Source organism: Enhydra lutris, unplaced genomic scaffold (genome assembly GCF_002288905.1).
Source record: "Enhydra lutris kenyoni isolate GAN:26980312 unplaced genomic scaffold, ASM228890v2 scaffoldscaffold29, whole genome shotgun sequence".
Taxonomy (NCBI): Eukaryota; Metazoa; Chordata; class Mammalia; order Carnivora; family Mustelidae; genus Enhydra; species Enhydra lutris.
In genome coordinates this window covers 18,124,708-18,149,858 of record NW_019154113.1, presented here as the reverse complement: position 1 = coordinate 18,149,858, position 25,151 = coordinate 18,124,708, and the positions used below count along the sequence as shown (strand labels likewise).

Here is a 25,151-nt window from a genome sequence, read left to right as displayed (position 1 = left end):
GGGAAGTGGATAGTCCCAGATCTGGGGTCAGGGAAGAGGACCGTGGCCTGGCACTGCGTGGCTCTCTTGTGCACCCCATCCCACCATGGGCACCAGGGAGCGGTTCTCCTACCGTCAGTTCTGACGCTGCCTGGAGACAGGATCCCATCCCACAGAGCAGGGGCCCTTGACTTCCCACCTGACTGTCCCCCTCCCCCCTCACATGCACACGCTTTAGGTCCCCAGCTTACCTACAACTTCTGCCCAACTTGGCTACAGGTCAGAGGTTCTTAAGACCTCTCCCTGAGGTCTGTAGCCAAGTTGCCCATCTTTTTGGGTTTGTACCGAGGCTGCATTACTAGGTATGAGTGATTAAATCATTAGCCATTGGTGACTGAGTCAACCTCCAGTCCCTCTCCCCTCCAGGGAGATGTGGGGGCCACTGAAAGTTCCAGTCCCCTAACCGTGGGATTTATTCTTCTGACAACCAGCCCTCACCCTTAGGTGTATTCCAGAAGTCACCTAATGAATATAATAGAAGACATCTTTGTTGCTCTCGACACTTAGGAAATTAGGAGGCTTTTAGGAGCTCTGTGCCAGAAATAGGGATGAAAACCAAGTATTTGTTATAAATTACAGTATCAGTTACAAAGCTGGTTTATGGGGAAAGGAAAGGAGAAAGGGGATCCGTCCTTACCCTGACAGAGGCAGGAGCTTCACGCGGGCTCTCCCCTTCCCAGCTGTGGCACATCCCAGTGACAGTCCTGTGACTTTCCCTCTCTCCGTGATGGTTATAAATTATTCCCAGGGAGTTTTTACAAGATATCTTTTTTTAAACAAGATTTTAACAAGATATCTGCACTCTTATGTTAATCGCAGCATTAATCACAATAACCAAGATATGGAAATAACCCAAATGCCCGTGAACAGGTGGATAGATAAAAAAAGATGTGGTCCATATGCACAATGGAATATTATTCAGGCCGGAGAAAGGAGGATATCCTGCCATTTGTGACGCCACAGACGGACCTTGAGCTCATTAACAGGAAGCGAGATAAGTCAGAGAAAGATAAGTACTGTACCATTATCACTTACATGTGGAATCGAAAAAGATTAAACTTGTAAAAGAGTAAAACAGCGGTGACCAGGGGATGGGGGTGAGGGGAGAGGAGTGATGGTGTTTAGGGATACAAGCTTGTCACAAGTAGTAAATGAGCCGTAGAGATGTAAGGGGCAGCAAGATGAATATATTGTAATTTTATTGATGTGACAAGTAGCGCTATACCAGCAATCATATTACAATATATAAAATGTATTAAAGTAACATGCTATATAATTTAAATTTACACAGTGTTAGGTATCAAATTTATTCAATAAAAAGGTAAGTGTAGCAATGGAAAAAATTATTGCCTGGAACGCCAAAAGTTTTCAAAAGATCTCAAAAACCTTCCAAAGAACAAACAAGTAAAACATACTGAAAATGAAAGAAAAAACCTTTAGCATTACTCAGGAGTGTTTCATTGTGGTTTCAGAGCAAATATCTGAATTATTGCACAGGTTAAACATATTTTAATCTCTAGTTTTATAGTCCACGCTGATCACTACCCCACCGTGGAACATCACTGCAAAGTTTTGAAATCCCACAGACGTAACCAAGTTCACTAGTGCTAGTTTTCCACTTTTTAGGGTACCAGGTACTGAGGAGTAGTTAGTAGTAGTAACTACTAACACAGTAGTTAGGGCTGTGTTAGTACCTAATCTGAGCCAGCTGAACTCTCACTCTTCCTACAGCTGAGGAAGCTGGTTGTGACTGTTTTCTTTTCTGGGTTGCACTGGTGGGGACCCAACACAGGATCAAATCATTAGCTTTATGACCTTCATTCCTGGCCACTCAGTAGCTCCCCAGGCTCCGTGGAGCTGGGCCCTGGGCTCAGAATAGGACATTCGCCTGGCCCCCGCTTCCTCCCCCTCTTCCCAGAAGTGAGGCTACCTGAGCCTCCCTAGGCAGGGTCAACCTGGCTCATCCCTCCGGTCGCAGGCCAGAGCTGGAGAAAGGCCCACCTCCCTTGTAAGGGACAGACTGGGCCGGACCGCTGGGAACCGACACTCGTCGTGTGCTGCCCCAGGCGTGGAGCTCAGTAGCCCATCCAACGCAGGGCGAGCCGCTCCTGTCAGTTTTCCCCTCCCTGTCTGTAGGCAGAGGTGGGTTCTTGGCGGATAAGAAAAAAAAAAAGGCTTCCTTTTGTGAGTTCTGCCCATTTTTCTATTTGGTTGAGAAGAGGAAGGCCCAGCTAATGCCCAGACTCGCAGTTTTAACTCAAATTCAGTGAAGAACTTGGTCCCACCAGCATAGCCTTCCACCGAGTCAGCTTGCTTCCTTCTGGAGAAGAGCCCTCTTACAAGGATGAATTTTTAGAAACTTCTCATCCGGGCAGAGTCCCTCAAGAGATTCCCCCAGGGACGTGTCCCAGCCCCATGCAAGGGAGAACATGCCAGATGCACGGCTGGACGAGGGAGGAGCGGCCGGCCTGGGAAAGTGGTGGTCCGGCTCCCGCAGCTGCTGGGGGGCTGCAGGGCCCCGGGTGCGGATGGTGTGGCGGCCACGGCCGACCTGCGTGGGCCTTCCTCACTCTCGTGGCTGCGAGTGCCTCCCTGAGCAGGTACCCACATGAGGAAAAGTACTCTAGGCTCTTTGAAAACGAAAACAGGATGTATTTTTTTTTAAACTCAGTGTGCTTTATTTAGAATTGCCATGTGCTGTTGTAGCTAACTAAATAGACCCAGATTATTTTATTCCCCCCAAAAACATTTCTCATGATACTTTTCTAGCTCCTTTGAGAAATTATACACTGATTTTGTCTTTTAAAGATTTAATTTATTTATTTATTTGACAGATCACAAGTAGGCAGAGAGGCAGGCAGAGAGAGAAGAGGAAGCAGGCTCCCCGCTGAGCAGAGAGCCCGATTCAGGGCTCCATCCAAGGACCCTGGGTTCATGACCTGAGCCAAAGGCAGAGGCTTTAACTCACTGAGCCACCCAGGCGCCCCTGATTTTGTCTTTTTTTTTTTTTTTTAAGATTTATTTATTTATTTATTTGACAGAGAGATCACAAGTAGGCAGAGAGGCAGGCAGGGGGGGTGGGGAAGCAGGCTCCCCGCTGAGCAGAGAGCCCAACGCGGGGCTCGATCCCAGGACCCTGAGATCATGACCCAAGCTGAAGACAGAGGGTTAACCCACTGAGCCACCCAGGCGCCCCCTGATTTTGCCTTTTAAAGTCATGTAAAAAAAAAGTATTTTAGTCATAATTTCTGCTGGCTCTGTGGTAGAAAACCTCCCCTTTCACGTGTCTTTGGAAGTTATTGGGGTAAAGCTTAAAAAAGCACCCTTCATTTATTACAGTGTCACAATTTTAATTTTTAAAAAGTTAACTTTTGGGGGCACCTGGGTGGCTCAGTCGGTTAAATGTCCAACTCTCTTTTTTTTTTTTTTTTAAGATTTTATTTATTTGAGAGAGAGAGAGAACAGGAGAGAGGAGAAGGTCAGAGGGAGAAGCAGACTCCCCACAGAGCTGGGAGCCCAATGCAGGACCGAATCCCAGGACTCTGGGATCATGACCTGAGCTGGAGGCAGTGACTTAACCAACTGGGCCACCCAGGTGTCCTAAATGTCCAACTCATGATTTCGGCTCATGTCATGATCTCGGGATTTGTGACATCGAGGCCCCCGCCCCTTGATCTGTGCTCAGTGGGGGTCTGCTGGAGATTCTCCCTCTCCCTTTGCCCACCCCCCACATGCTGCTCATGCTCGCACCTGCTCTCTCTCTCACACACATAAATAAATAAATCTTTTTAAAAAATTAAACTTTACATTTGGAAATGTAAAATGTACCCAAAAGTAAGGAATAGAATAATGAACGCCCCCCCATACTCATCATCAGTTTCAATATTTTTTCCAGTTCTATTGAGATACAGTTGACATATAAATTACTTTAGCTCAAGGTGTACAACATAATGATTTGCTATATGTATATGTTGTGAAATGGTCATCACAGTAAGTTTAGTTAACATCTGTCACTTCACAGCTCTATTTTTTGTGTGTGTGATGAGAACTTTTATATCTACTCTTCAGCAACTTTCCGATGTACAGTGGAGTTAACTACTGCCACCATGGTTCCCATGACCTTCCCAGAGTTTATTTACCTTAACCTGGAAGTTCGTACCTTTGGACCACCTTCACCCACTTCCCCCCCACCTGCTGTCCCCCAGTAATTTTCAACATTTTGTCAGTTTTGTTTTCTTTATTCCCCCTTGCTTTTTTTTTTTTTTTTTAATTCCAAATTACAGATTTATTCCAGACTCGGTGACGTGTCTTACCAAGTCCCATCACAGTGGTGTAGGCAGCGTGATCAGGAGTGCAGCCAGAGGGAGAAGGAGAAGGGTGGTCGGCAGCGGTGGGGGGGGGGGTGTTTTGTACCTCCAGTAGCTACTGCAGGAAGAAGCCTGTGCCGGGATGCAGCTGGGCTCAGGCGCTGAGCCCCTTTCCTGCCTGATCTGAACAACCCACCTGACCCTTCTGGCCTCTGAAGACACCTGTGGCCTCAGTCTGCCAGCCAGCTGCTGTCCTGTAGAGCCTGCCTCCTGGCCAGCCTCCTTTGCCCTCTTACTGCTCCAGCTGTAGCTCGCAAAAAACAATTCTTTGCTTCCACACTCTCTCACATCACTGTCGTCATTATAAGAGGCAAATCAGCTTCTCCTGGAGGAAATAACTAGGCAGACCCAGTTTACCCAGAACTAATCTCTCGGGTCATGATCATAGCAGCAGAGTTCAAGGTCAGACTGCGCTCAGCAGAAGGCCTCCCTCTCCGCCAAACACACCACACCAGGCAGGAGGACGGAGTGGGAATGAGCAGCCTCAGACTTCTCCCTTTGTGGGTCATTTCCTGGAAAGATAGTACGAGGCCCGTAGAGGCTGGGGGTCTGCACTAGCCTTGCCACGCCCACGCTCATCCCGGAGGGGTTGAAAGGGAAAGTCATCATTTTATTACGGAAAATTTTAGCCATCCACAAAAGAAGAAGGAAGAGAGTAACAAACTCGCATATGGCTGTCACCAGTTTCAATAATTACCAACATTTGGTCACTTAAACTTTCTGATAATGCACTCTAGCAGTAAAATAGAGTTTTGTGTCCCCACTCAGCATATCTCTGTTTATAAATTACATATATTTACACTCTGCTGTTACATCGTGTGCACAAGAAGTAGAAAGCTGAGTGGAGGGGCGCCTGGGTGGCTCAGCCTGTTAAGCAGCTGCCTTTGGCTCAGGTCATGATCCCGGGGTCCTGGGATTGAACCCTGTGTCCGGCTCCCTGCTCAGTGGGGGGCCTACTTCTGCCTCTGCCTGTGCCCCTCCCCCTGCTTGTGCTCTCGAGTTCTCTGTCAGATAAATAAATAGAATCTTAGAAAAAGAAGAGAAAAAACTGAGTGGAAACAGAGCTTCTAGTGTCTTCTCTACACCCCATACACTCTTGTACGCCCCCCTGAGAGGCACACACTCTGCTTTGGAGCCTGGTTATTTGGAAACGTAATAATAGGGCAAACATGTATGAGAATGTGCTGTGCTGAGAGGGAAGGTGCTGGGCGCAGGACGACGGGTCTCACGGCTTCTAGCCCACTGCACCCATGGGTGCCATCCCCACCTCTCCAGATAAGAAATGGTGCAGCCCGGCCCAAGATGCTGACCTGCCTGTCTCTTCTGAACAGGAGCCCCAGTGTGAACCCTGGGCCCTGCACTCTGGGTGTGTTTTATGCTTTGCTGTTCGTTGGTTCTTTCTTCCTCTCTCTCTCTCTAAGATTTTGTTTATTTATTTGATAGAGAGTGTGAACACGAGCAGGGGGAGTGGCAGGCAGAGCGAGAGGGAGAAGCAGGCTTCCTGCTGAGCAGGGAGCCCGATGTGGGGCTCGATCCCAGGACCCTGGGATCATGACCTGAGCCGAAGGCAGAGGCTTCACTGACTGAACCACCCAGGCGCCCCACTTTGCTGTTATTGCTTGTTTTGACAGATTATTTTTCCTGGCCCTCTGAGGTCATTTTGATTGCTTTCTTTGTGTGTATGTGTGTGTGTGTTTGGACTTTTGCTGCCTGTAAAAAACAAATTTTTATCTCTTTCATTTTTTAGAGTAATCTTTTATCTTAGTTTATCTCATTAACTTCACTTCCCTTTTAGTTTTCATTTACAATAAGGAGGAGGAAGGGGGAACATAAGGGCCCCAGATGTGGTAACAGGACAGGTCTCCGGCGGAAAGTGGGGTGCCAGCAACCCCTTCCCTCGCCCCCACGCCCCCGGCCTGCTCTGTTCTATGTAACTTCTTTGCACCTTCACGGTAAGGCTCGTTTGGTCCTTTGGAGATCGCATCCCAAATTCATTTGGTCGAAAAGGCAGAGTCTCCAGGTTAAAAAATCCACAAACGAAAACCAAAACGTCCCTGTGGTGATCCAGGGGCTTTGAGGGCCAAATTCCCCTGCCAGGCTGTAAGCCTGGCCCGCAGACGGTGCCCACTGGCACGAAGCTGAGAGAGAAGCCTCCCCTGGTTCCCAGGAATTAGGAGCTTTACGGTCTGGTAGAGCCAAGACCTTGCCCTCCGGCAGGTGTGTGAGTGCCAGCCCCGGCCCATCCTGACCCACAGACGGCAAAGGAAGAGCCTGCGGCCCGCAGGGAGGGAGGAGGAGCAGGCCAAGGGCTGGTCTGGCCCTGGAGAGCTGTAAAGGAGTTAGGTTTTTGTTTTTTTTTTTAATCTTTTTCTTTTGATGGTGGTATAACAGAGTCTCTAATTCAGCTATGAGATCCTTTTTCTTCTGCACAGTTTATAAGGTAGAAATAAAATAGCCTGTGTAACCCCAAGGCAGTGAGTTAATAGCTCTTTTCTGTTGTGGGCAGGTCCTCATGACTCCCTCTCCGCATCGTGAGAACCAAAGGACATACAGGCTGTGGCCGGAATGATCCCCGGCTGGGTTCCCAAGAGGGGCACAGTTGTCCCTTTGTTAGACTTGCCCTTTGACAAAGAGGGGGCCGGTTGCAGCTTCCATTATCTAGAGTCTGCGTTACAGCTCAAGGAACCTGCCTTACTTCTCACACTCTTCCCCGCAAGCAGTCCATTCAGTCCCCGTGGCCGGTCTTTTATAACCTCCCAAGAGCTGAAGCAGGGAACTAAAGCAGAACGCCGTCACGGGCAGGCCGGAGGTCATGCGGAGCGCAAGAGTGAGTGTAAGTGTGGCCTCAAGGCCACATGTGAGCTCGCCCTCTCCGCCTTAAAATTCCAGTCCGTCAGCTGTCCCACCCCGCCCTGCTGGGGAGGGGGGACGCAGGTGCGAGTTCCCGCACACAGAGCAATTTAGAATGATTGACGAAGCATCTTAATTCTCTGGGAGGAAGCCTGGGGTGGACAGTAAATGGCGTTGGGACTTGTCAGCTCACCTTTAATAAAATACGAGGTTCGACACCTGCCGCAGATGGCCCTGGGGTCCACCAGCAAGGGGTAGGTGTGCCGTTTATGCCACAGGACAATCTGAGATCCCAGCGGGGCTGGTGTCCTTCCCTCAAACCTGAGCTCTGTAGTAGATTTACGAGAACGTAATTTCTTCGGGAAAATTTCTCACTTTTACTTTCTGTCTGTGGTGTGCCAGCAAAGATCACTCACAATCTCAAAAGTATCTGATTTTATGTAGGCTCCTTAGATAAGGAGGCAAAAACGGCGAGGTGAGGCCAACACTGCATGAGGCTCAGGGTCCACGGTTCAAGTTTCCTATTACTACTGGCTGTGTCATCCTGAGAAAAGTCCCTCCCCATTCTGGATCCCAGTTTCTCATCTGGAGGAAAGCATGGAGCTTGTGGGGCCAGTGTGGGCAGTAGTTCCTTTGTTGTCACTTGTGAAACTTGCCCTAATGGTCCAGCAGCCCCGTTCCCTCCTCCTGCTCCTCCCATGGCTTGGGGTGGCCGTTTATTAGGTTCAGGTAAGATGTGATGGGGACCTGAGGGGCTCCCTTCTGAGTGCTCCCATTGGGTGTCTTTTTTTCCCTTTTTTAAAAAAGATTTTATTTATTTGAGAGAGAGAGAGAGAGAGAGAGGACACAAGCAGGAGGGAGCAGCAGGAAGAGGGAGAAGCAGGCTCCCTGCTGAGCAGAGAGCCCGATGCGGGGCTCAATCCCAGGACCCTGAGATCATGACCTGAGCTGAAGGCAGAGGCTTAACCCACTGAGCCACCCAGGTGCCCCTCAAGTAAATAAAATCTTTAAAAAAAAAAAAAAAAAGATCATGCTATAGCATAAACAGGACATGCATATGTAGAATATACTGTAGGATACTTTTAATAATGATCTTCCACGGGAGGTGACAATAAACAGCTCTCCCACTCTCAAACTTGAGCTTATTTCGTTAACAAGGGCTTAGTAGGAATCTGCTTATGGCTTAGTAGTCACATGGAAGGATCTGGGGTTTCTAATAAACCACAACCTGATACTCCAACAATGTGATACATCTGCTGAACGTTAACTCCAATACAGGGCATAGATTAGCAGTGCTAATCCGAGGAGGTACTTTTCCCTCTAGGAAAGGTAAGGAAAGTCAGCGCAGCTTTTCAAACATTCATGCTGGGCCACTGCTCTCCATGGGGATGTGAGGAGGGCAGCAGACGGGCGCCCACACACGCGAAGATGCTTAAATGAGATCTGGGTCCCCTGGGGGGCTGCTCAGAGCACTTGGTCCTCTCTGCCATGGGCTCTGGACTTTTCCCCAGAAATGTACAACTCTGCTCGTCTGGAAGGTTCCTACATCCTGTTTCATCTCAGAAAGCATTCTCCATCAGTACTGGCCCCTTCATGCCTCCGCCTCCCCCAGTAGCCGTCCTGATCCCTGCACACCGGAAGCAGTTGCCATCCACGCGGAGACACCTTCAGAAATAGTCGGGAGCTTGAGAGCAGGGCTGTGTGCACTTGGACAGCCAGTTCTCAGCAGCGCCTTGAACCGTTCGAGACCTGCCTCCTTCCCGCCAAAGCCACCCACAGAAACTAGTTAAGAACTGGCTGTGGCTGTCTACTTGCCAACTCAGGAGTCACTCTGACCCCTGCTCCCCACCCCGAGCCCCGCTCATTGCCCCCCACTGTTGAGGTCCGTGGGCTGCGCGCCATCCTCCGTCTGCCTTCTCTGAGAGTTGGGCACTTTCCCCTGCCTCGGGTGACCACGCCGTCCTTTCTTCCCACACTCAGCCCCTGGCACTTAGATCACAATGTGAAGCTGAGTTTGGCGCTCGCTCCTTCGCTGGTAAGGGTCCCGGGTGAGCATCCCGGGGTCACGCCCTGTCGTCAGGCTGCTGACTGGGGCCCCTCCGCAGTGCGCTGTTTCCATCTGCTCCCTCGCGCCCGGGGCGCCGTGTGAAGACTTGTGCTCGCCCAGGCCCCGCAGAGATTGTTGGACCTCCCGTCTGTGCCTGTATTTCAGAGTAAAAACCAGTGCACCATCCCAGGACAAACAGAAAGGAAAGGAAATCTAGCTCAATTCTGATTTTTCCCACAATGGTACTTGGAGCGTCATTGGGTGTCCTCTCAAATCGGTCCTGCCTCCTCTGTGTTGCCCTTGCCCTGCTGCTGCCCTAAGCATGTGCGTGGTCTCCCTGCGGGGTCCAGCCGTGGTGCCCCGACCTCAAGGGAGAGGAACTTCTGTAGATGGAGGCATGGAAGCCTTCTCTTCTTCATTTGGTGTCTGGCTCCCGTGTTCCGAAACAGGATGGCATTGGGTACAGTTTGAGCCTGAGGCCATCCTCAAAACATGCAGGAGCCAATCTGCAGGCCCTTCGGACGTGGCACCCCTCTTGGGGCTCTTCAACAAAAACAGGACTCTCCATCTCACCGCGGCTTCTCTCCACTGTCACTACCATATTAGTTGGCTCCGCTGTGGACCAACCATTCCTGAAACGCTGGGACTTTGAGCAAACTTTTTCTTTTCTTTTTTTTTGACTCCTATTTGCTGCTGGTGACTGCACCTGCTGTGGCTCTCCTCCATGCTTCTCCCTCTGCAGAGCCGAGGCTGAGCGAGTATCCCTAGCTGGGTCATGGAATTCTCACGGCAGGAGGAAAAAAGTGTGAGAGTTTCTGTTTGGACAAATGTGTATCATGTCTGCTCATGAGCCCTTGGCCAAAGCCAGTCACGGGGCCCTGCCGACATTCTCTTCATCCCCAGGTGGCAGCTCTCAGAGGTGACCCGGCATGGGTGCCCAATGAAGATCTGGGTCCCTTGGGGATCCTTGGGGAGGCTCAGAATACTGGGTGAGCCCCTAACCGTGGTGCTGCTCTTGCCATCCCAAGAGGGACTCAGGGTGGCCTCACCTTTGACAAGGTGCTTCTCCGTGTCCACCCCCCTGGGCATGTGTCATCTGCTCATGCCCAGTGGTCTTAGTCGCCTTGGGCTGCCCTGACAATACCACAGGCTGGGTGGCCTAAACAACAGACATTTATTTTCTCACCATTCTGGATGCTGGACGTCCAAGATCAAGGTGTCAACAGAAGTGGTTTCTGGTGAGGCCTCTTTTCCTGTCCTCACATGGCCTTTCCTGTGTGTACGTGCTCCCATTGCCTCTTCCTCTGCTCATAAGGACCCCAGAGCTGTTAGATGAGAGCCTCATTACCTCATTTCACCTTCATTACCTTCCTGAAGGTTCTAGGTCCACAGACAGCCACACTGAGGGGTGTGAATTGGGGTGGGGGAGGGGACATTTCAGCTGGTAATGCCCAGGATCCCTGGGATAAGGCAGCTTTCAAGTGCATGATCTAAATTTGTTTTCTCCACAAGCTCGTGGGAAGTTATCGGCAGCATCATTTCCACTTTACAGATAAGGTGAAGTGACTTGCCAGTAAGGAAAGGTTCTGGGCTGGAATGGTTTGACTCCACGTGGTCTTTGAACTGCAACATGGAGGGCCTCAGGAACATTGGAAGTAGAGCACTGTGCACCTGCTGAATTAGGAACTGTAAGGGTTACTGAGTATACGGAAAACTGTTTACAAAATACTGTTGAGTACAGACTACAGACCACAAAAATAGATGTGCTCTGTGGGTCTGAGCCTTGTAGAAGCTGAATAAAACTTGAAAAGGAACAGAAAGCATGACATACTTGGCCTTCAGCGTGTCAGGGCTCTGTTTCTTTTTTGTATTAAAGTTGATCTAAGAAATACATTTTTTAAAGATTTTACTTATTTTATTTGAGAGAGAAAGAAAGCAAGCAAGTGCGAGCACAGGGAGGGGGGAGGAAGAGTCCCCAGCCGACTCCCCACTGAGTACAACAACCAAGAGTTGAAGGCTTAACCCACGGGGCCACCCAGGCACCCCAGAAATACATTTTTAAATAACAGAGTCTTAGCTCTCAGCAAGCATCACACCATAGTGTTTCACGGGCTTCCTTGCTCCAAGTCCACTTTGGTCCCCGGCTTCCCTGACTGAACCCCAGCTTGAGCTCGTTTCATGAGCAAGGCCGTTCCCTGTGAGTCGGAAAGACTAAAGAGCCCAATATCGTTTGGAGGGAGATCAGCTGCCACAGGGATAGAGAGTGCAGTAGTGCCACGGTAAGGAAGAGAAGAAAATTAAAATGGTAGCAGAGGCCATTCCCCCCACCCCCCAGCCAAGTCCAAGTAGCAGTTACAGGATTTGGGCCCATGGGGACGAATGCAAAAGAGGCACAAGTGTAAATAGCGCATATGCGTGTCGTAGGAAGTCTCTAAGATGTTCTAAGAACTTTCTGCTTTTTCGGAACCGCTTCTGGAGACCCTCAGCCCACCTCTGTAGGCCGGCCTCTGAGAGCCCTCAGTGAAAATGCTGTGTCTTCAGGTAGTAGCATCACCGTCGTGAACATGAGCTGCATTACCGGAGAATCCTCCCTTTCATCCTGGAACAAAGTCATCTGTCCCTTATGTCTGCTGTGTAAACAGGCTCTGAAAAAGTGTGGGCATGTCTCCTCTCAATTAACAAAGGGATTTCAGCATGTCACACCCTGGAGGGGTGTGCAGATCCCCCGAGACCGATGCCCCGCTTACCCATTACAGTGGCAGTTTCACTCCGTGAAAAAAAGTTGTTGCTCACGAAGATCTCTTTAAGAGTTAACAGATTTGGGGCACCTGGGTGGCGCAGTGGGTTAAGCGGCTGCCTTCGGCTCAGGTCATGATCCCAGTGTCCTGGCATCGAGTCCCACATCGGGCTCCTTGCTCGGCAGGGAGCTTGCTTCTCTCTCTGCCTCTCCCTGCCACTTCGCCGGCTTGTGCACTGTCTCTCTCTCTGACAAATAAATAAATAAAATCTTAAAAAAAAAAAGTTAACAGATTTGGCTTGTAAAAATAGAGTAGAACCTAGACTCCGTTAGCCCAGACATTTTATTAGCCCACTGAAGAGAGAGAGGAGTCATCCCCAAATCCAGCGTGAGAAAATCCGTATGTTTAACAAAAAAAAAAATTTAATGACCCATTCTTAGCTAAAAGCAGCTCCCTTAGAAAACCATATTCCATTGTATGATTCCTTTCAGAGTAAGCTCACTATTTACATAATTCCATTTACATAAAATCTGTTTTTAGCTGTTTCACAAACACGGCCCTTGCAGAATAGTGTGTACACATTACACGCATGTCACATGCGCGATATAATGGGCACGCCTGGCGTTTGGTCTTTGACAACCAAAAAATTGCCTTTTATGATGCCAGCCCAAAAATGTTATGAATGTATGCCAAGCCTCCCTTAACAAAGGACTTTGGATTTATTGAGCACGGATTTACCCTGAATCTGTTTGTGTTTCACCTGTGCCATGTTGGGGAATGAGTTGCATATTTTCAACTTGTATTGAGGTAATATTTCTTCTCTCTTTGCTTAACTCAGGGACTATAGACTCAGATGTCTGACACAGTACGTCAACCCAGTGGTCTGATGTAAGCATTAAAAGCACGAGAATGGGGGTCCCACCTACAGAGAGCAGCCGCTCTCGATTTCTGTCCCTTCTGCTATGTGGGAATGTGGGATTGGTGTGGGCAAAGGGTTCGGGTTTTTCACTGGAAGCCTCAACCCTGAATTTTTAAACATTGTTGATTCAGTCAAAATTTTAAAAAGACTCTGTGCAGGACAAATAGTCCACGGTCTGTAGGTATCCCATTCTCGTTCTCGTATCCAGCCTTTTTCCGGCTTAGATAAGTGCATTTCAAGGGTACTTCTGAGTTGTCTGGGGTGTGATGTATGAACCCATGGTCTTGCCTTGGGTTTTAATATTACCATTAATAATAAAATTGTAGTATTACCATTCTTTCAGCTTTCACCTTAACACACTGAAGACTGTTCTAAATTGCTCTGTAACCTTATGGAAACAGCCCCACGTGCTATGTGATTTGATTTGCCTTGACTCGAGGCCTAGTCGTAAACACTTGTAGAAAGCTGAAATCAGTCTTTTCATCTTCTGTTGTTACCTGTTGCTGTTCTTGACGGTGAGTGGCAATTTCACAGTCACGGGCCGACTCCTATCCCTTCTCTCTGCAGCCCTCCCTTCACCAGGCTGATAGCGTGCGTGGGACCCGCCACCACGGGCTGGTGGAGAGGCCAGCCAGGACCCGCTTCCACCCTCTCCATCGAAGGTCTGGGGACAAGCCAGGACGACAAATATCCTTTCTCATTGTCTGGGGGGGGTGGGGGGGAGTATGAGTTTTAAAATGTTTGAAAGGTTTTCGGGATTTATCTTCCCCATGGTTCCCCTTTGGCCTCAAAGCCTTCATTTTATCTGATGAATGGAGGTGATAAAAATAAGTGAGTTGGAAACTAGAAACATCTCCACAGCTAAAAGTTGGTAAGATCATCATGGGTATTTACTTGATGAAAACACAGATAGAGTTGACTGAAGGAAAGGAACATAAACAAGCTGTAATTCAGCCCTGTTGCAAGGCCTCCTCGGTTCTTCTTCAGAAAGCAGCCAGGTCAGAGCGACACCTGACTTTGAACCAAATTAGAGAGATAGTCTAGCTAAAACAGATAGGTATGTGACTGATTTTTATTTCTGTTGACCTGGTGAACTGCCATCAGAACTTAAAGAGGAAATTTCATAGGATCTTCTATTTATGGAGTTTCAAACTTAGCAAATGACACCCAAGATAAAAAGCTGGTAGTTAGGAAAATTCTTGGGCACGGCATACCCCAAATCCTATGCTGTTAAGTAGGAATAAGGAGAAGGAGACTGTGAATTTCGTTGATCAGGGCCGGGGCCCCGGGGGTCAGGGACAGGCACTGCTGGGCCACCAGCTCTGTGCTCAGGGCTTTGGGGACACAGAACCGAGCCGGGTTTTGTGGGAGAGGATGGAGAAGCAGTGTGTCAGCAGAGCCGGAGTTCTCCCTGCACGCTCCTCACGGGTGGAGGAAGGCGCAGGAAGGCGGGGTGAGTGTTAACTGCAGAGCCGAATTCCTGGCAGTGATGGCAGAGCTGGCTTCTCGAGAAACCAGGAAGTGGGGGGAGGGCACGCATGTTTGCTGAGCACCTACCCAGGCCAGGCACTGTGCTGGGCAATTGATGTGTCACTTAGTCCTCAAAACTACTGAATTTTGGTTTCTTTTTAACCCCCGTTTTCCAGGGAGGAAACTGAGCGTCCAGAGTCACTTGTCTGAGATGCCACTGCTGAGGTTGAAAGGTCACCAATTCAACCCTGGGCAAGCTGAGCCCATGCCTGGGTCTCTCCCCTCCCCGCACTAGGTGGGTCAGCCCCAGGGCCACACACACACACACACACACACACACACTCACACACCCGTAAGAGAGGCCCTGGGGGAGGAGGTGTAGGACCCGCAGACAGAACCGTTTCTCCCCTCTTTCGCCCCCAGGGACACAGCACATTTGGTCCACGAGAGACCCTGACTTGTAGTCCTTGTGTACTTTGTGACCACTGTCAGGGAGGGTGGAGATGACGACTGAGCCTGCAGGTTCTCTTCTGGAATATGTCCTCACTTCCACAGAACGCTCGAGGGAGAGGTGAAGCCTGTCGAGTCTCCTGCTGGTGCGCATGCGTGGGTGGCGTGAGAGCATCTGACCTGGTCTAGGTGGCGGGGAGTTCTCAAGCAAAAGGCTTTGAGTGTTTCTTTGCTTGATTTAAATATGTCTTTCTCCAATTTCTCAGTTCTTTTTTTCTCCACGTCAGTGTTCTCTCTGAATATTGTAGTACGTATGTGGCATATTTATAAATACATTATTTGTAGCTATCTCGGATCCTTTTTGCAGCAAGTGTGGTCTAAGGATATACATACGCTTACCGCCTTTTTAAGCAAAGGAATAACATAGAAGGGGAGGGGATCGAAGGAAAGTGACACATGGAAAACATTTTAAGTATTCACCAGTGTCTGGCCCCTGCCCTCGCAGTGCTCACGGTGCTCCCAGCACAGTGTGGTGAGTTGTGGCCGAGACGGCGAGGGCTGCTTGAGCTCATAGGAGGGGCAGCCTGGACCCGGAAAAGGCAGCCTGGAGGCAGATCCGAGACTGGAAGGAGAAGCCACAAGTGAGGGGATAATGTAGTCCTGTATTCAGCAGAGATCAGAAGAGATCAGAAGGGATATCTACAGTGTCCCTTCTCTGTACAGATACTGTTCTTTTGTTTGTTTGTTTAGATTTTATTTATTAATTTGAGAGAGAGCAGGAGCAGGAGGAGAAGCAGAGGGAGAAGCAGGCTCCCCGCTGAGCAGGGAGCCCAGCACGGGGCCTCAATCCCAGGACCCTGGATCATGAATTGAGGGGAAGGCAGATGATTCACCACCTGAGCCACCCAGGCGTGCCCCTGTACAAGTGCTGTTCTAAACACAGGAGACTCAATGGTGAATAAGACGTGTCCCTGCGTTCATGAGTTTATAGTCTGGGGGAAGGGACAGAGGCAAACAGGTAAAACAACGATTTAGGCAAATGACTGCACATTTAGGCAAATGACTGGTGGTAAGTGGTACGGAGAGAGGAAGGCTACTGGAGAGGGAATGCCCCAGGTAGAGGGAATGTCCTGTGCAGAGTCGCAGAAGGAGCAACTACACCTATGTTCAGGGGACTCCGTCTCCTGCCAGGTGATCTCCCGTAGGGTGTAACTTGACCCCATGTACGGGTCACCTTATGGGAGCAACCGCAGAAAACCAGTCACCTCCAAAGGGGAGGGGAAGCAAAAGTCAAACATGCAGATAAATTAAAGTTCATCACAGTACAGGTCTGAGACGTCGCTCCGTATGCTCTTCCTGCACACCTAGCCCGGGCCCGGGGACCAGACATTTGCTGGTTCAAAAAAGCCTCTTGAGCTTGGGGCTGTCCATAAATGGACAGCGTGTCTCTCCTGCAGGGACCATGAGCTCCCATGAAATACAGGAGAGGGATGATTTTATGTTGAAGATGCTAATAGAGTCAGGAGAAGTTAGAGAAAGATTCCATCTTTCCTTTCATGGCCACATGCATTTAGAAATAATTTGCTTAAAATGGTGGCCTTTCACATGTGTCTGTTACCTCCCTAACGTCTGTCTCCTGCTTCTGTCCATTGCGAGTGTTAACACCGATTTGAACGTTTGTTAGAACAAAAAGAGGAACTGTATTCAGAATTCTTTTCTTTCAGCTGTTTCTTGGCTTGGAAGTTATTTTAGAAGGGGCAGACCACAGGACCAGACAAGGGTTCCGTCCTATGATACATAAAATGAACGTTGTTTAATAAATATTCCGGCTTCCTCCCAGAGTGGGCAGCCACAGTGGGCAGAGCTCTGGCATGGAGAGATTCCTTCTGCAGTGCGCGGCCATGGCCTCAGTGAAGGCAAGTGCTGTGGGCTTTGCTGCCTGCGTGGGCAGCCACCAGAGGCAAAGACCAGGACACTGTCCAGCTGGCTCTGGCCTGGGGCCACCCTCCAGGAGAGGGACTGCCTGGTCCCTGGCTGGGGCCCGGGCTTGAGAATTCAGAATACAGGCTCTTCTACCCTTTCCCAAGTGCTCATGCCTTCACCACCCTCCTCACTGCTCAAGGGCCGCAGACATGGGTCCCAAACACCATCTTGCTGAATTTCTGAGCAATTAACATAATATTATCCCTGTGGATAACACATTGAGAAAGAAGGAGACACCCTGAAGAATCATAGAAAATGCTTTCCTCTAAATGTATTTTTAGAAAGAGGGAAAAATAATAGATGTCTGGAAGTTTTCTGACTTTTACTCCCAGCAAGGTTCAAGAGCATAGGGTATCCGGGAAACCAGCACGAACAGTCGCGAGGAGAGGCATTAGGACTGGCCACAGTTCGGAATGGCTTTCCTCTTTGGAACAGGCTCTGCTCTGATTCTTCTCACACAATGAGATGAGAATTTTAGGGCACTGGTTTATAGAACACTGTTTCTTTGACACACATGGCCTGTTAGGTTTGAGAAGCCCTGCTCTCTCTCCCCGCACCCCGAGCCTCACCGTTGAAATCAGGGCTCCAAGAAGCCATGCGGTTAAGAAGCGTTCTCTCTCGCCAGGACTAACAAAATGTATTTGATCACAACACCCAGTTTTTACCTAATACCCATCAATGATTTCCACTGTGAAGGACAAGGAAATGGGGGTGGGATGTAGAGTTTTCAGACTTCAGGATTCCCCATGCCACCCTGCTGTCACTCACGCGCGGAGGGAAACAGGAGGTCGCCCTCATGCACGCAGGTACTCCAGAGGATCCCACTCAGACACTTTCCCAAACCTCTGACTTTTAATTTAATTAATTTTAATTGAATACATGTAAGATGTATTCTAGCAGGACATAGTCGGGAGGCAGAAAGGGCAAGAGGAAGTAGCACGATGGTGAAGACATGGTTGAGCAATTAGGAAGGAACCAAACCAGCTTTAGGTCTTAAATCTGACCCTGGAACTCGTCTCGGTGGCGGGTTCTATTAAGCCAACTCAGAGATCCATCACCCCGGGAGGTCCCAGGCCTGCCCCGAAAATGCTGGCCCTGGGAGGACCCAGAGTCCCCAAGACTGGGAGAGAATGTGGCCAGCATCCAGGCTGCCTGGAGCAAGCCGCTCCTGAGCCCTGCCCCAGGTGCCCTCACCACAGGGGAACAGGAAGCCAAAAGGAGAAGCCTGGCTGTGCTCTCCAGCCACGAGGCAGGCAGCCCAGAAGAGAGGGTGGAACTCTTTGGCGCTTCTGTGGCTTAGTGACCCCACCCATGGGTACGTGGGCCAACAGATGTCCTATCTTATCAGCAGAAGAGCTACTCCCCTTCCTCTGAGGAAGAGTGAATAAGAAGCTTCCCTACCGCTGCCCGTGCAGAGAAGGAGTAAGGGCGCCCCTTTGTTGGTGGGTAGAGGCAGGAACATGAGGAGGAGTTTCCTCTCTGAGCTGTAGGCGCTTGGGGAACACCTTGGTTGGTGAAGTACGGGTGGACGGACTACAAAAGGGGTAGAGGTGCCAGGGGGGAGGAGGAGGAGGAGGAGGAGAAGGCTTTCAGGGGGAGTCTGGAGTATGTTTAGTGGCGAAGCTGAAGGGGCAGCCGGAAACTCGGACTTGGAGTCTGTGCACTGTTAGCAGCTGGGGGTCTGGGTTTGTGAATTCCTGGGCTTTGGCCAGCCAGGTGGCTTTGGGGCCACCTGCAGCCAGAGGCCAGGGTGGGCCCAGCTCACGCCTCCCCAAGTGTTTCCAGGCCCCTGGGGCTGCTCCCCACAGCGGGACACCTGGCAATTCTGCGGCCCTTCTCCCCGGCAGCTCCCTTTGCTAGCAGTGTGGGCTGAGAGGCTGTGGGCCGCAGAACTCAGGGAGCGTTAGGACTGGAGGGAGGCGAGGAGGCAGCCAAGGAGCTGGGGAGGAGGGCACTGGGGCAGGATGGGGAGTGGGGCAGATACAGAGGTGCAGGTGGTACCATCTTCAACCTCGCTAACTGATGAGGGGGGCGGGACGCGTGGATGGCTGAGAAACTGGGCGGGCTCTTTGAAGACCCTGTTGCCAGCTGCTTTTCTGTTTGGTTGCTGGCAGCTGGTAGGCATTCCAAAAATGCTTGTTGAATTAATGATAAATTCAGGTTTACAAATAGGCTCTTTTCCCCATCTTTAGGTTGTTCTGTAGGACCTGTCAGTCTGGTGGAGCCATCAGAGCCACCCAAATGAACTTTTCTGAAATCTTCAGAAGAAGAAATGAATCTTTTCTAGGTTGTCCTTAGGTTGGCCTTTTTTTTTTTTTTAAGATTTTATTTATTTTTGTTGATAGAGCACAAGTAGGGGGAGCAGCAGAGGGAGAGGGAGAAGCAGACTGCTCGCTAAGCGGGGAGCCTGACGTGGGGCTCGATCTCAGGACCCTGGGATCCTTACTTGAGCTGAAGGCAGATACTTCACCGACTGAGCCCCCCCAGGAGCCCCACCCTTTGGTTGACTTTAACTGTAAGCCAATAGCACTAGTGGTTCTCTTGATGCCAACAGTTCTTGGGTTTTTTTTAATAGGCAGTAAGTGAGAATGTGACAGTGAGAATTAAGAATGCTCAGAGGTCACAATGTTTCATGTTTGATGCTTCAGCTCAGTTGTATTAAAAATCCCAGCTGGGAGCCACCTGGGTGGCTCAGTGGGTTAAAGCCTCTGCTTTTGGCTCGGGTCATGATCTCAGGGTCTGGGATTGAGCCCCGTGTTGGGCTCTCTGCTCGGTGGGAAGCCTGCTTCTCCCTCTCTCTCTGCCTGCCTCTCTGCCTGCTTGTGATCTCTCTCTGTCAAATAAATAAATAAAATCTTTAAAAAAAAATAATCCCAGCCGGGCATGGTGGCATGCCTAGGCCCTGGCCTCTCAGAAGGCTGAGGGGAGGGCTTGAGCTTAGGAGTTCTGGGCTGGAGTAAGCCATGCCCGTCAGGTGTGCAAGCTAAGTTCCTCACTGACCCAGTGACCTGCAGTAGTGGGGGACCACCCGGCTACCTAAGGAGGGGTGAACCTGACCCGGGCGGAGCGGAGCAGGTCAGCAGGGCCATCGAGCCTGTCGGTAGCCGCTGCGCTCCGGCCTGGGCAGCAGAGCCAGCCCCCATAAGAAAGACATGTCAGGAGATCGCTGCATGTTCATGTCGTTACTGTGTATCAGAAAGTCTGAAATGCCACCTGGAACCCCCACATTGAAGTAATTGGTGTTTGATCATGATGTTCCCGTTGTGTCCCTGCTCGCAGTTGGTGTTAGCAGAACGAGTGATGGGGACTGAGGACAGCAGTGTACCGAGGGAAGCAGTAAGCTTTGGCTTCGTGAAATGACGCTTTTTTGGATGGAGATTCATCCAACTGCGGGAAAGGGAAAGCTAGATAACCACGGGACGGGGGCGTCCGCGCCCCCTCCCTCCCTTCTGCTGGTGAAGGTGCTGGAGTGTTTCGTTGCAGGGGAGGGGTGCTTGTCATGGCCACCTGCACCTCTCCTGTGGCTACTCTAGTCTGCACTTCGCCACCCCGAAGCCTGGTAGTTAATGCTGAAGAAATGGTTCTCTTCTGAAAATCGTCTCTTCTGCTGTATTGACTTGCAGTCAGCTGAAGGTGTAAGCTAGCTGGATGGGGCAGAACGGATCCACGGAAGGTGAAACTGGGATCATGACGCCTCCCCTCACAAAGGAGGCCCCTCACGCCGGATCACTGGGAAACTCTGAGTGCCACCTTACACGCGTGCCGCATTCTGGGACGCCCAGCCCAGGCCTGCAGGATAGGCCCCTCCCCTCCGTCCTGAGCCCAAGCACGTGACAGAGGATCATTAAAGATTTTTTAGCAGGAGAATATTATGATTAAAAAAGATTTGTTTTGGGGCACCTGGGTGGCTCAGTGGATTAAGCCGCTGCCTTCGGCTCAGGTCATGATCTCAGGGTCCTGGGATCGAGTCCCACATCGGGCTCTCTGCTCAGCAGGGTGCCTGCTTCCCTCTCTCTCTCTCTCTGCCTGCCTCTCCGTCTACTTGTGATCTCTCTCTGTCAAATAAATAAATTAAAAAAAAAATCTTAAAAAAAAAAAAAGATTTGTTTTAAGATTTATTGATTTTTTTGGAGAGAGAGAAAGAACGGGGGAGGGGCAGAGGGAGAGGGAAACCCAAGCAGACTCCACACTAAGTTCAGAGCCCGACATGGGGCTCAGCCTCCCGACCCTGAGATCACAACCCTGAGCTCACGACCTGAGCTAAAACCCAAGAGCCACTCGTTTAAACGACTACACCTCCTAGGCAGTGCCCCTTGATTGAAACTATTCTATGCGTTTAATTAATTTAATTAACCAGACAGCTCTCCTGCCCCCCACACAGATAGATAGCGTCACGTCTGTTTCTCTGTGCCTCTGGAATGTGTTCCGAGGCATGCTAGACCCCCAGAAGAATAAGGAATTTATACAATGGGGCCCCTGACAACCCAAGGAGCTTAGCATTTCTCCACAAATCTAATGCAGCTCTCTTGGCTGTAAGTAATGGGAATCCTCAGCTTGAGTAAAGGACACTCACTGGCTTATGTCACTGGAAGCCCAAGGGCTCGATCCGGGGGTTCATCTGATAGCATCGAGACTGTCTGCAAGGTGCCACATCTGTGCTGACTTCCCGTGTGGACAGGCTTTCTCTTCTTGCAGACTTTTACAGGACTCTCAGGCTCACCAGCTGATGGCACTCCCTTTTCTCCTCCGACGCACTCTTCGGGCTTGTTTCATGAGCCTGTCCTTTAGCCAGTCACTGTTGCCGAGGCTATAAGGTACCTTGACCGGAAATACTGAGCCTGATCTATCCCATGGGACAGAGGGGCCTGTGCAGGACGGCCTTACCAGGTTGGGGGTGAAGGGCAGGGCAGTTCGCGAAATCAAAAGATGCTACGCAGGCAAAAAAACAAAAACAAAAAACAAAAGACCCCACAAGAATCACACGAAGAGGGCACTGGTGAGAGCAATAGGCTTTCCAGGGGCAATTTTCCAATAGGCTTTTCAGAGAGAGCGTGGAGGAAGAGCTGTCGGTGTAGAGGAATAAGAACCAGACACTCAGGTGTTTAACTCTCCACAATTCTGCTGCCTTCATTCGGTTTCAACTTCCCATTAATTTTATTTTTCCTTTATTAAAAAATTTCACTTTGATGGTGGTACTTTTGGAGCCAATTACTCCTCACAGCCCCTAGATGAGAGCTGGCCAAGGTAAGTGAGCCGTGTTTTAATAAGCGGGCACGTGTTGTTTGTCAATGTTTTCACTTTATTTTAATCCACTTTGAATATTGTTTTATAAATTTCTGACATAAATTGTAGAATCTTGTTTTCTCTTAGAAAACTTAGGTCTTTCAGGTAGGATCCTAGGCTGATCTGGAAGTCTAAGATGAAAAATCATTAAAAAAAAATCTAGATCTTCATATTTAAAATCAAATGGAAACGCACTCGCACTACACCTACCAAGAGGATACCTGATGCGGTGTCCTTGTATTTGAGACATGGGAAAATAACCACCTTTGCTCAGGGTGTCTTAGTAAGCTGTTGGAAGGAGTGAAAGATTTAATAAGCTTCTCAAAATGTGATTTGCTAAGTGGGTTCGATTTAGGGTCTCTGAGTATTTTTGTATACAGAGGATATGTGCCTCCCAAAATTGAGTATTTAGAGAGTGATGGAATCTAAAACCAGCTGCAAAGACTGGTGTACCCATTGCTTGTGTGGCACGTTCCCAGATCACCAAGTCAGAATCAGGAGACACTGAAGTGTACACATCAAAAAAGAGACATTCAGAGCGCTCTCGGCATTGAGGCTGACTCTCTGTCTGTTCTCTGGGGAGATCCTGACTGAGCACTTATGGTGATTAACACAGGACACGCAACGTCCGTATGGGTAACGGGCTCCTGCCTCCAGGCGGTTTTCAGCTGCCCTCAAGAATCCTGGGCTTCAGGGTCGTGGGATAAATACAATATTGTATTTTTAGTCAGAGAAAGACTTCTCCAGACCGATATTTTGAAAGTTAGTGTCCAAGGAAGAAATGTCCACAGCTGCCCAGAGCAGTGCGAGCAGTGCGAGAAGTGTTTCCGTGAGTGCGACCCCTGTGCCAGTTGTGTTCCTCCTCACAGTGTCTCCGATGGAAGACGGTTTCCACCTGTAGGGTTGTCAGGGTGCCCCCCCCACACACTCTTGGGGTATGTGCTGAGCGGTGACTTTTTCCACGTCTGGACAGAGACCTCATATCCCCTAGAGAGGAGACGGTCATGGATTTTGAACTATTTCAAAGGTGCTTGTTGGCCCTTTTTAAGACAAAACCAAACCAAACCTCCATATATGCCCCACTAGCTAATCCTGTTCTTATGGATTTGTGGGGGTTTTTAATCATGGAAATCAGGAATCATAGGAATTGGAGAGACCCCTCAGTCTGACCTCATTTTAACAATGTTGAGCAAGGTGAACGAGGCATGGAGCATGCGGGAGAATTTCCCCGGGTGAGTAGAAGAGCTGGTTCTCAAACTTGGGCCCAAGGATCCCCTTTGCTCCTGTGAATTGAACGTCTTTACTTTTTCTGTCATTCTGGTTTTTAAAGGCAACAGCATCCTTGGAAAGAAGAGAAGCACCCCGGATTCAGGCTGACATCTGCTCTTAACAGGTACCCGGGTTGGTCACTCGTAGAAAGAAATTTAAAGAAGACCAATTGATTTTATTTTCCTGATGTTCTTTATGTATTATCCAGTTACTAGAGGATATGCCTGTCACATGTGTTTATAGGAAGTATTTTTAAAAAGCCTAAATCTCCCACCATTTATTGAAGGTCTGCACAAACAGTACCAAATCCATAGATGAGGTCCTGGGGGGACTACAGGGTTGGGTCTTTCTGTGTGACTTTGAGTAAGTTGTATAACTTCTCTGCGCCCCAGTTTACCCATCTGGAAAAGGCAGATGATCACACCTCTCTTGGGGGGCGGGTGTGAGAATCACATCAGATCTGTGAGAAACAGGGGTAGCATTAGCACCCAGCCAGCGTTCCCTCCTGTCGTGATCGTGCTCGGCCCAATGCCAGGGTTGAGTGTTGTGTGGAGGTCAGTGTTTTCGATCCTGACAGCTGCCCTCAAGAACGAATATTACGTTCTGTTTTAAGAGACTAAAGGACTTGTCCAAGGCAATGTAGCTAGCATGTGATGGAACTGAGACTTTTTTTTTTTTAAACCATTTATAGTGTTAAAATATAAAACATACACAGAAGAGAAAAGCATGACCAGAAGTCCCCGTGCCCACCCTTCAGCTTTGGTCCTCATCCGTGTCGTGCCGTATACCCCCATCCCTATCCCACCCCCGCCAGATAGACTACTGCCCCTGTAAATGTCTCTAACAGGAACGGTTGATAAGAACTTCTTTTAAAGAAAACACAACCACAATGCCATTATTACACGTAACAAAATTAATAGCGATTCCTTCATATTAGCCAAACCCAGGCTATATACGGATTTTCCCAGTTGTCTCTCTGCGTTTGATTGATATTCTCTTGTGCCTTTTTGCATCTGTGAAGGAGCTGGAATCCAAACCCAGGGGTCTCAGATCCCAGGGTCTATGCTCTTTCTGCTGCCTCATGCAGCTTCCGACTTGCTCTCCCTGCCCCCACTCCCACCCCATACCCTTGTCTGAACACGGCACCGCCATGGTGCACAGTCAGGCCACACAGCTTAATGGCCACCTGAGGCTGTCACCTAGAAGAGACCACAGGAAGCATTTTCAGCTATCTGACATCTCTCACAAGTTCTTTTCATGGCAGATAGTTTGACCCATGGATGAGAAAAAGTAAATAATCATCCCTTAGACTTAAGATTATGTAGAAATTGGAGCCGTTGGGGGCAATTTCCAAAATTTGCTGTAGATTGGGGTTCCCAACCTTTTTGTCTTAGGACCCCTTTACAGTCTTAAAAACCACTGAGGCCCTCAAAGAGTGTTTGCATATATGGCTGTGTCTGTTGATATTCATCTGTTTATAAAAGATACTTGTTAATTTAAAAATTAAAGAATAGCAATAATAGATTCATTACACGTCAACATAAAAGATGCCTTCTTTTAGGAAGCGCGTTATATTTTCTAAAACGAAGAATTTACCAAAAAGGGGGCGCTGTTTTACCTTTCACAACCCTCTTGAAGGTAGCTGGGTTCTCAGTTTATGCATTCCGTCCATAGTGACCTCACAGGCCATTGCCGGAAACTGCTGTGCTCATGAGAGAATGAGAGCAGAAGGCAAA

General features: G+C 49.3%; 1 protein-coding gene across 2 annotated transcripts in view; it reads left to right on the top strand.

Moving 5' to 3' along the window:
• Positions 1–25,151, top strand: part of LOC111152573 (CREB regulated transcription coactivator 3) — a 97,979-nt gene that overhangs the window by 43,808 nt on the left and 29,020 nt on the right. For both annotated transcript variants that reach the window (XM_022511060.1, XM_022511059.1), the window contains exons 3-5: positions 13,528–13,647; positions 22,046–22,107; positions 23,477–23,539. In XM_022511060.1, the coding sequence (XP_022366768.1) occupies positions 13,528–13,647; positions 22,046–22,107; positions 23,477–23,539 (245 nt within the window). The remainder of the gene's footprint in view (positions 1–13,527; positions 13,648–22,045; positions 22,108–23,476; positions 23,540–25,151) is intronic.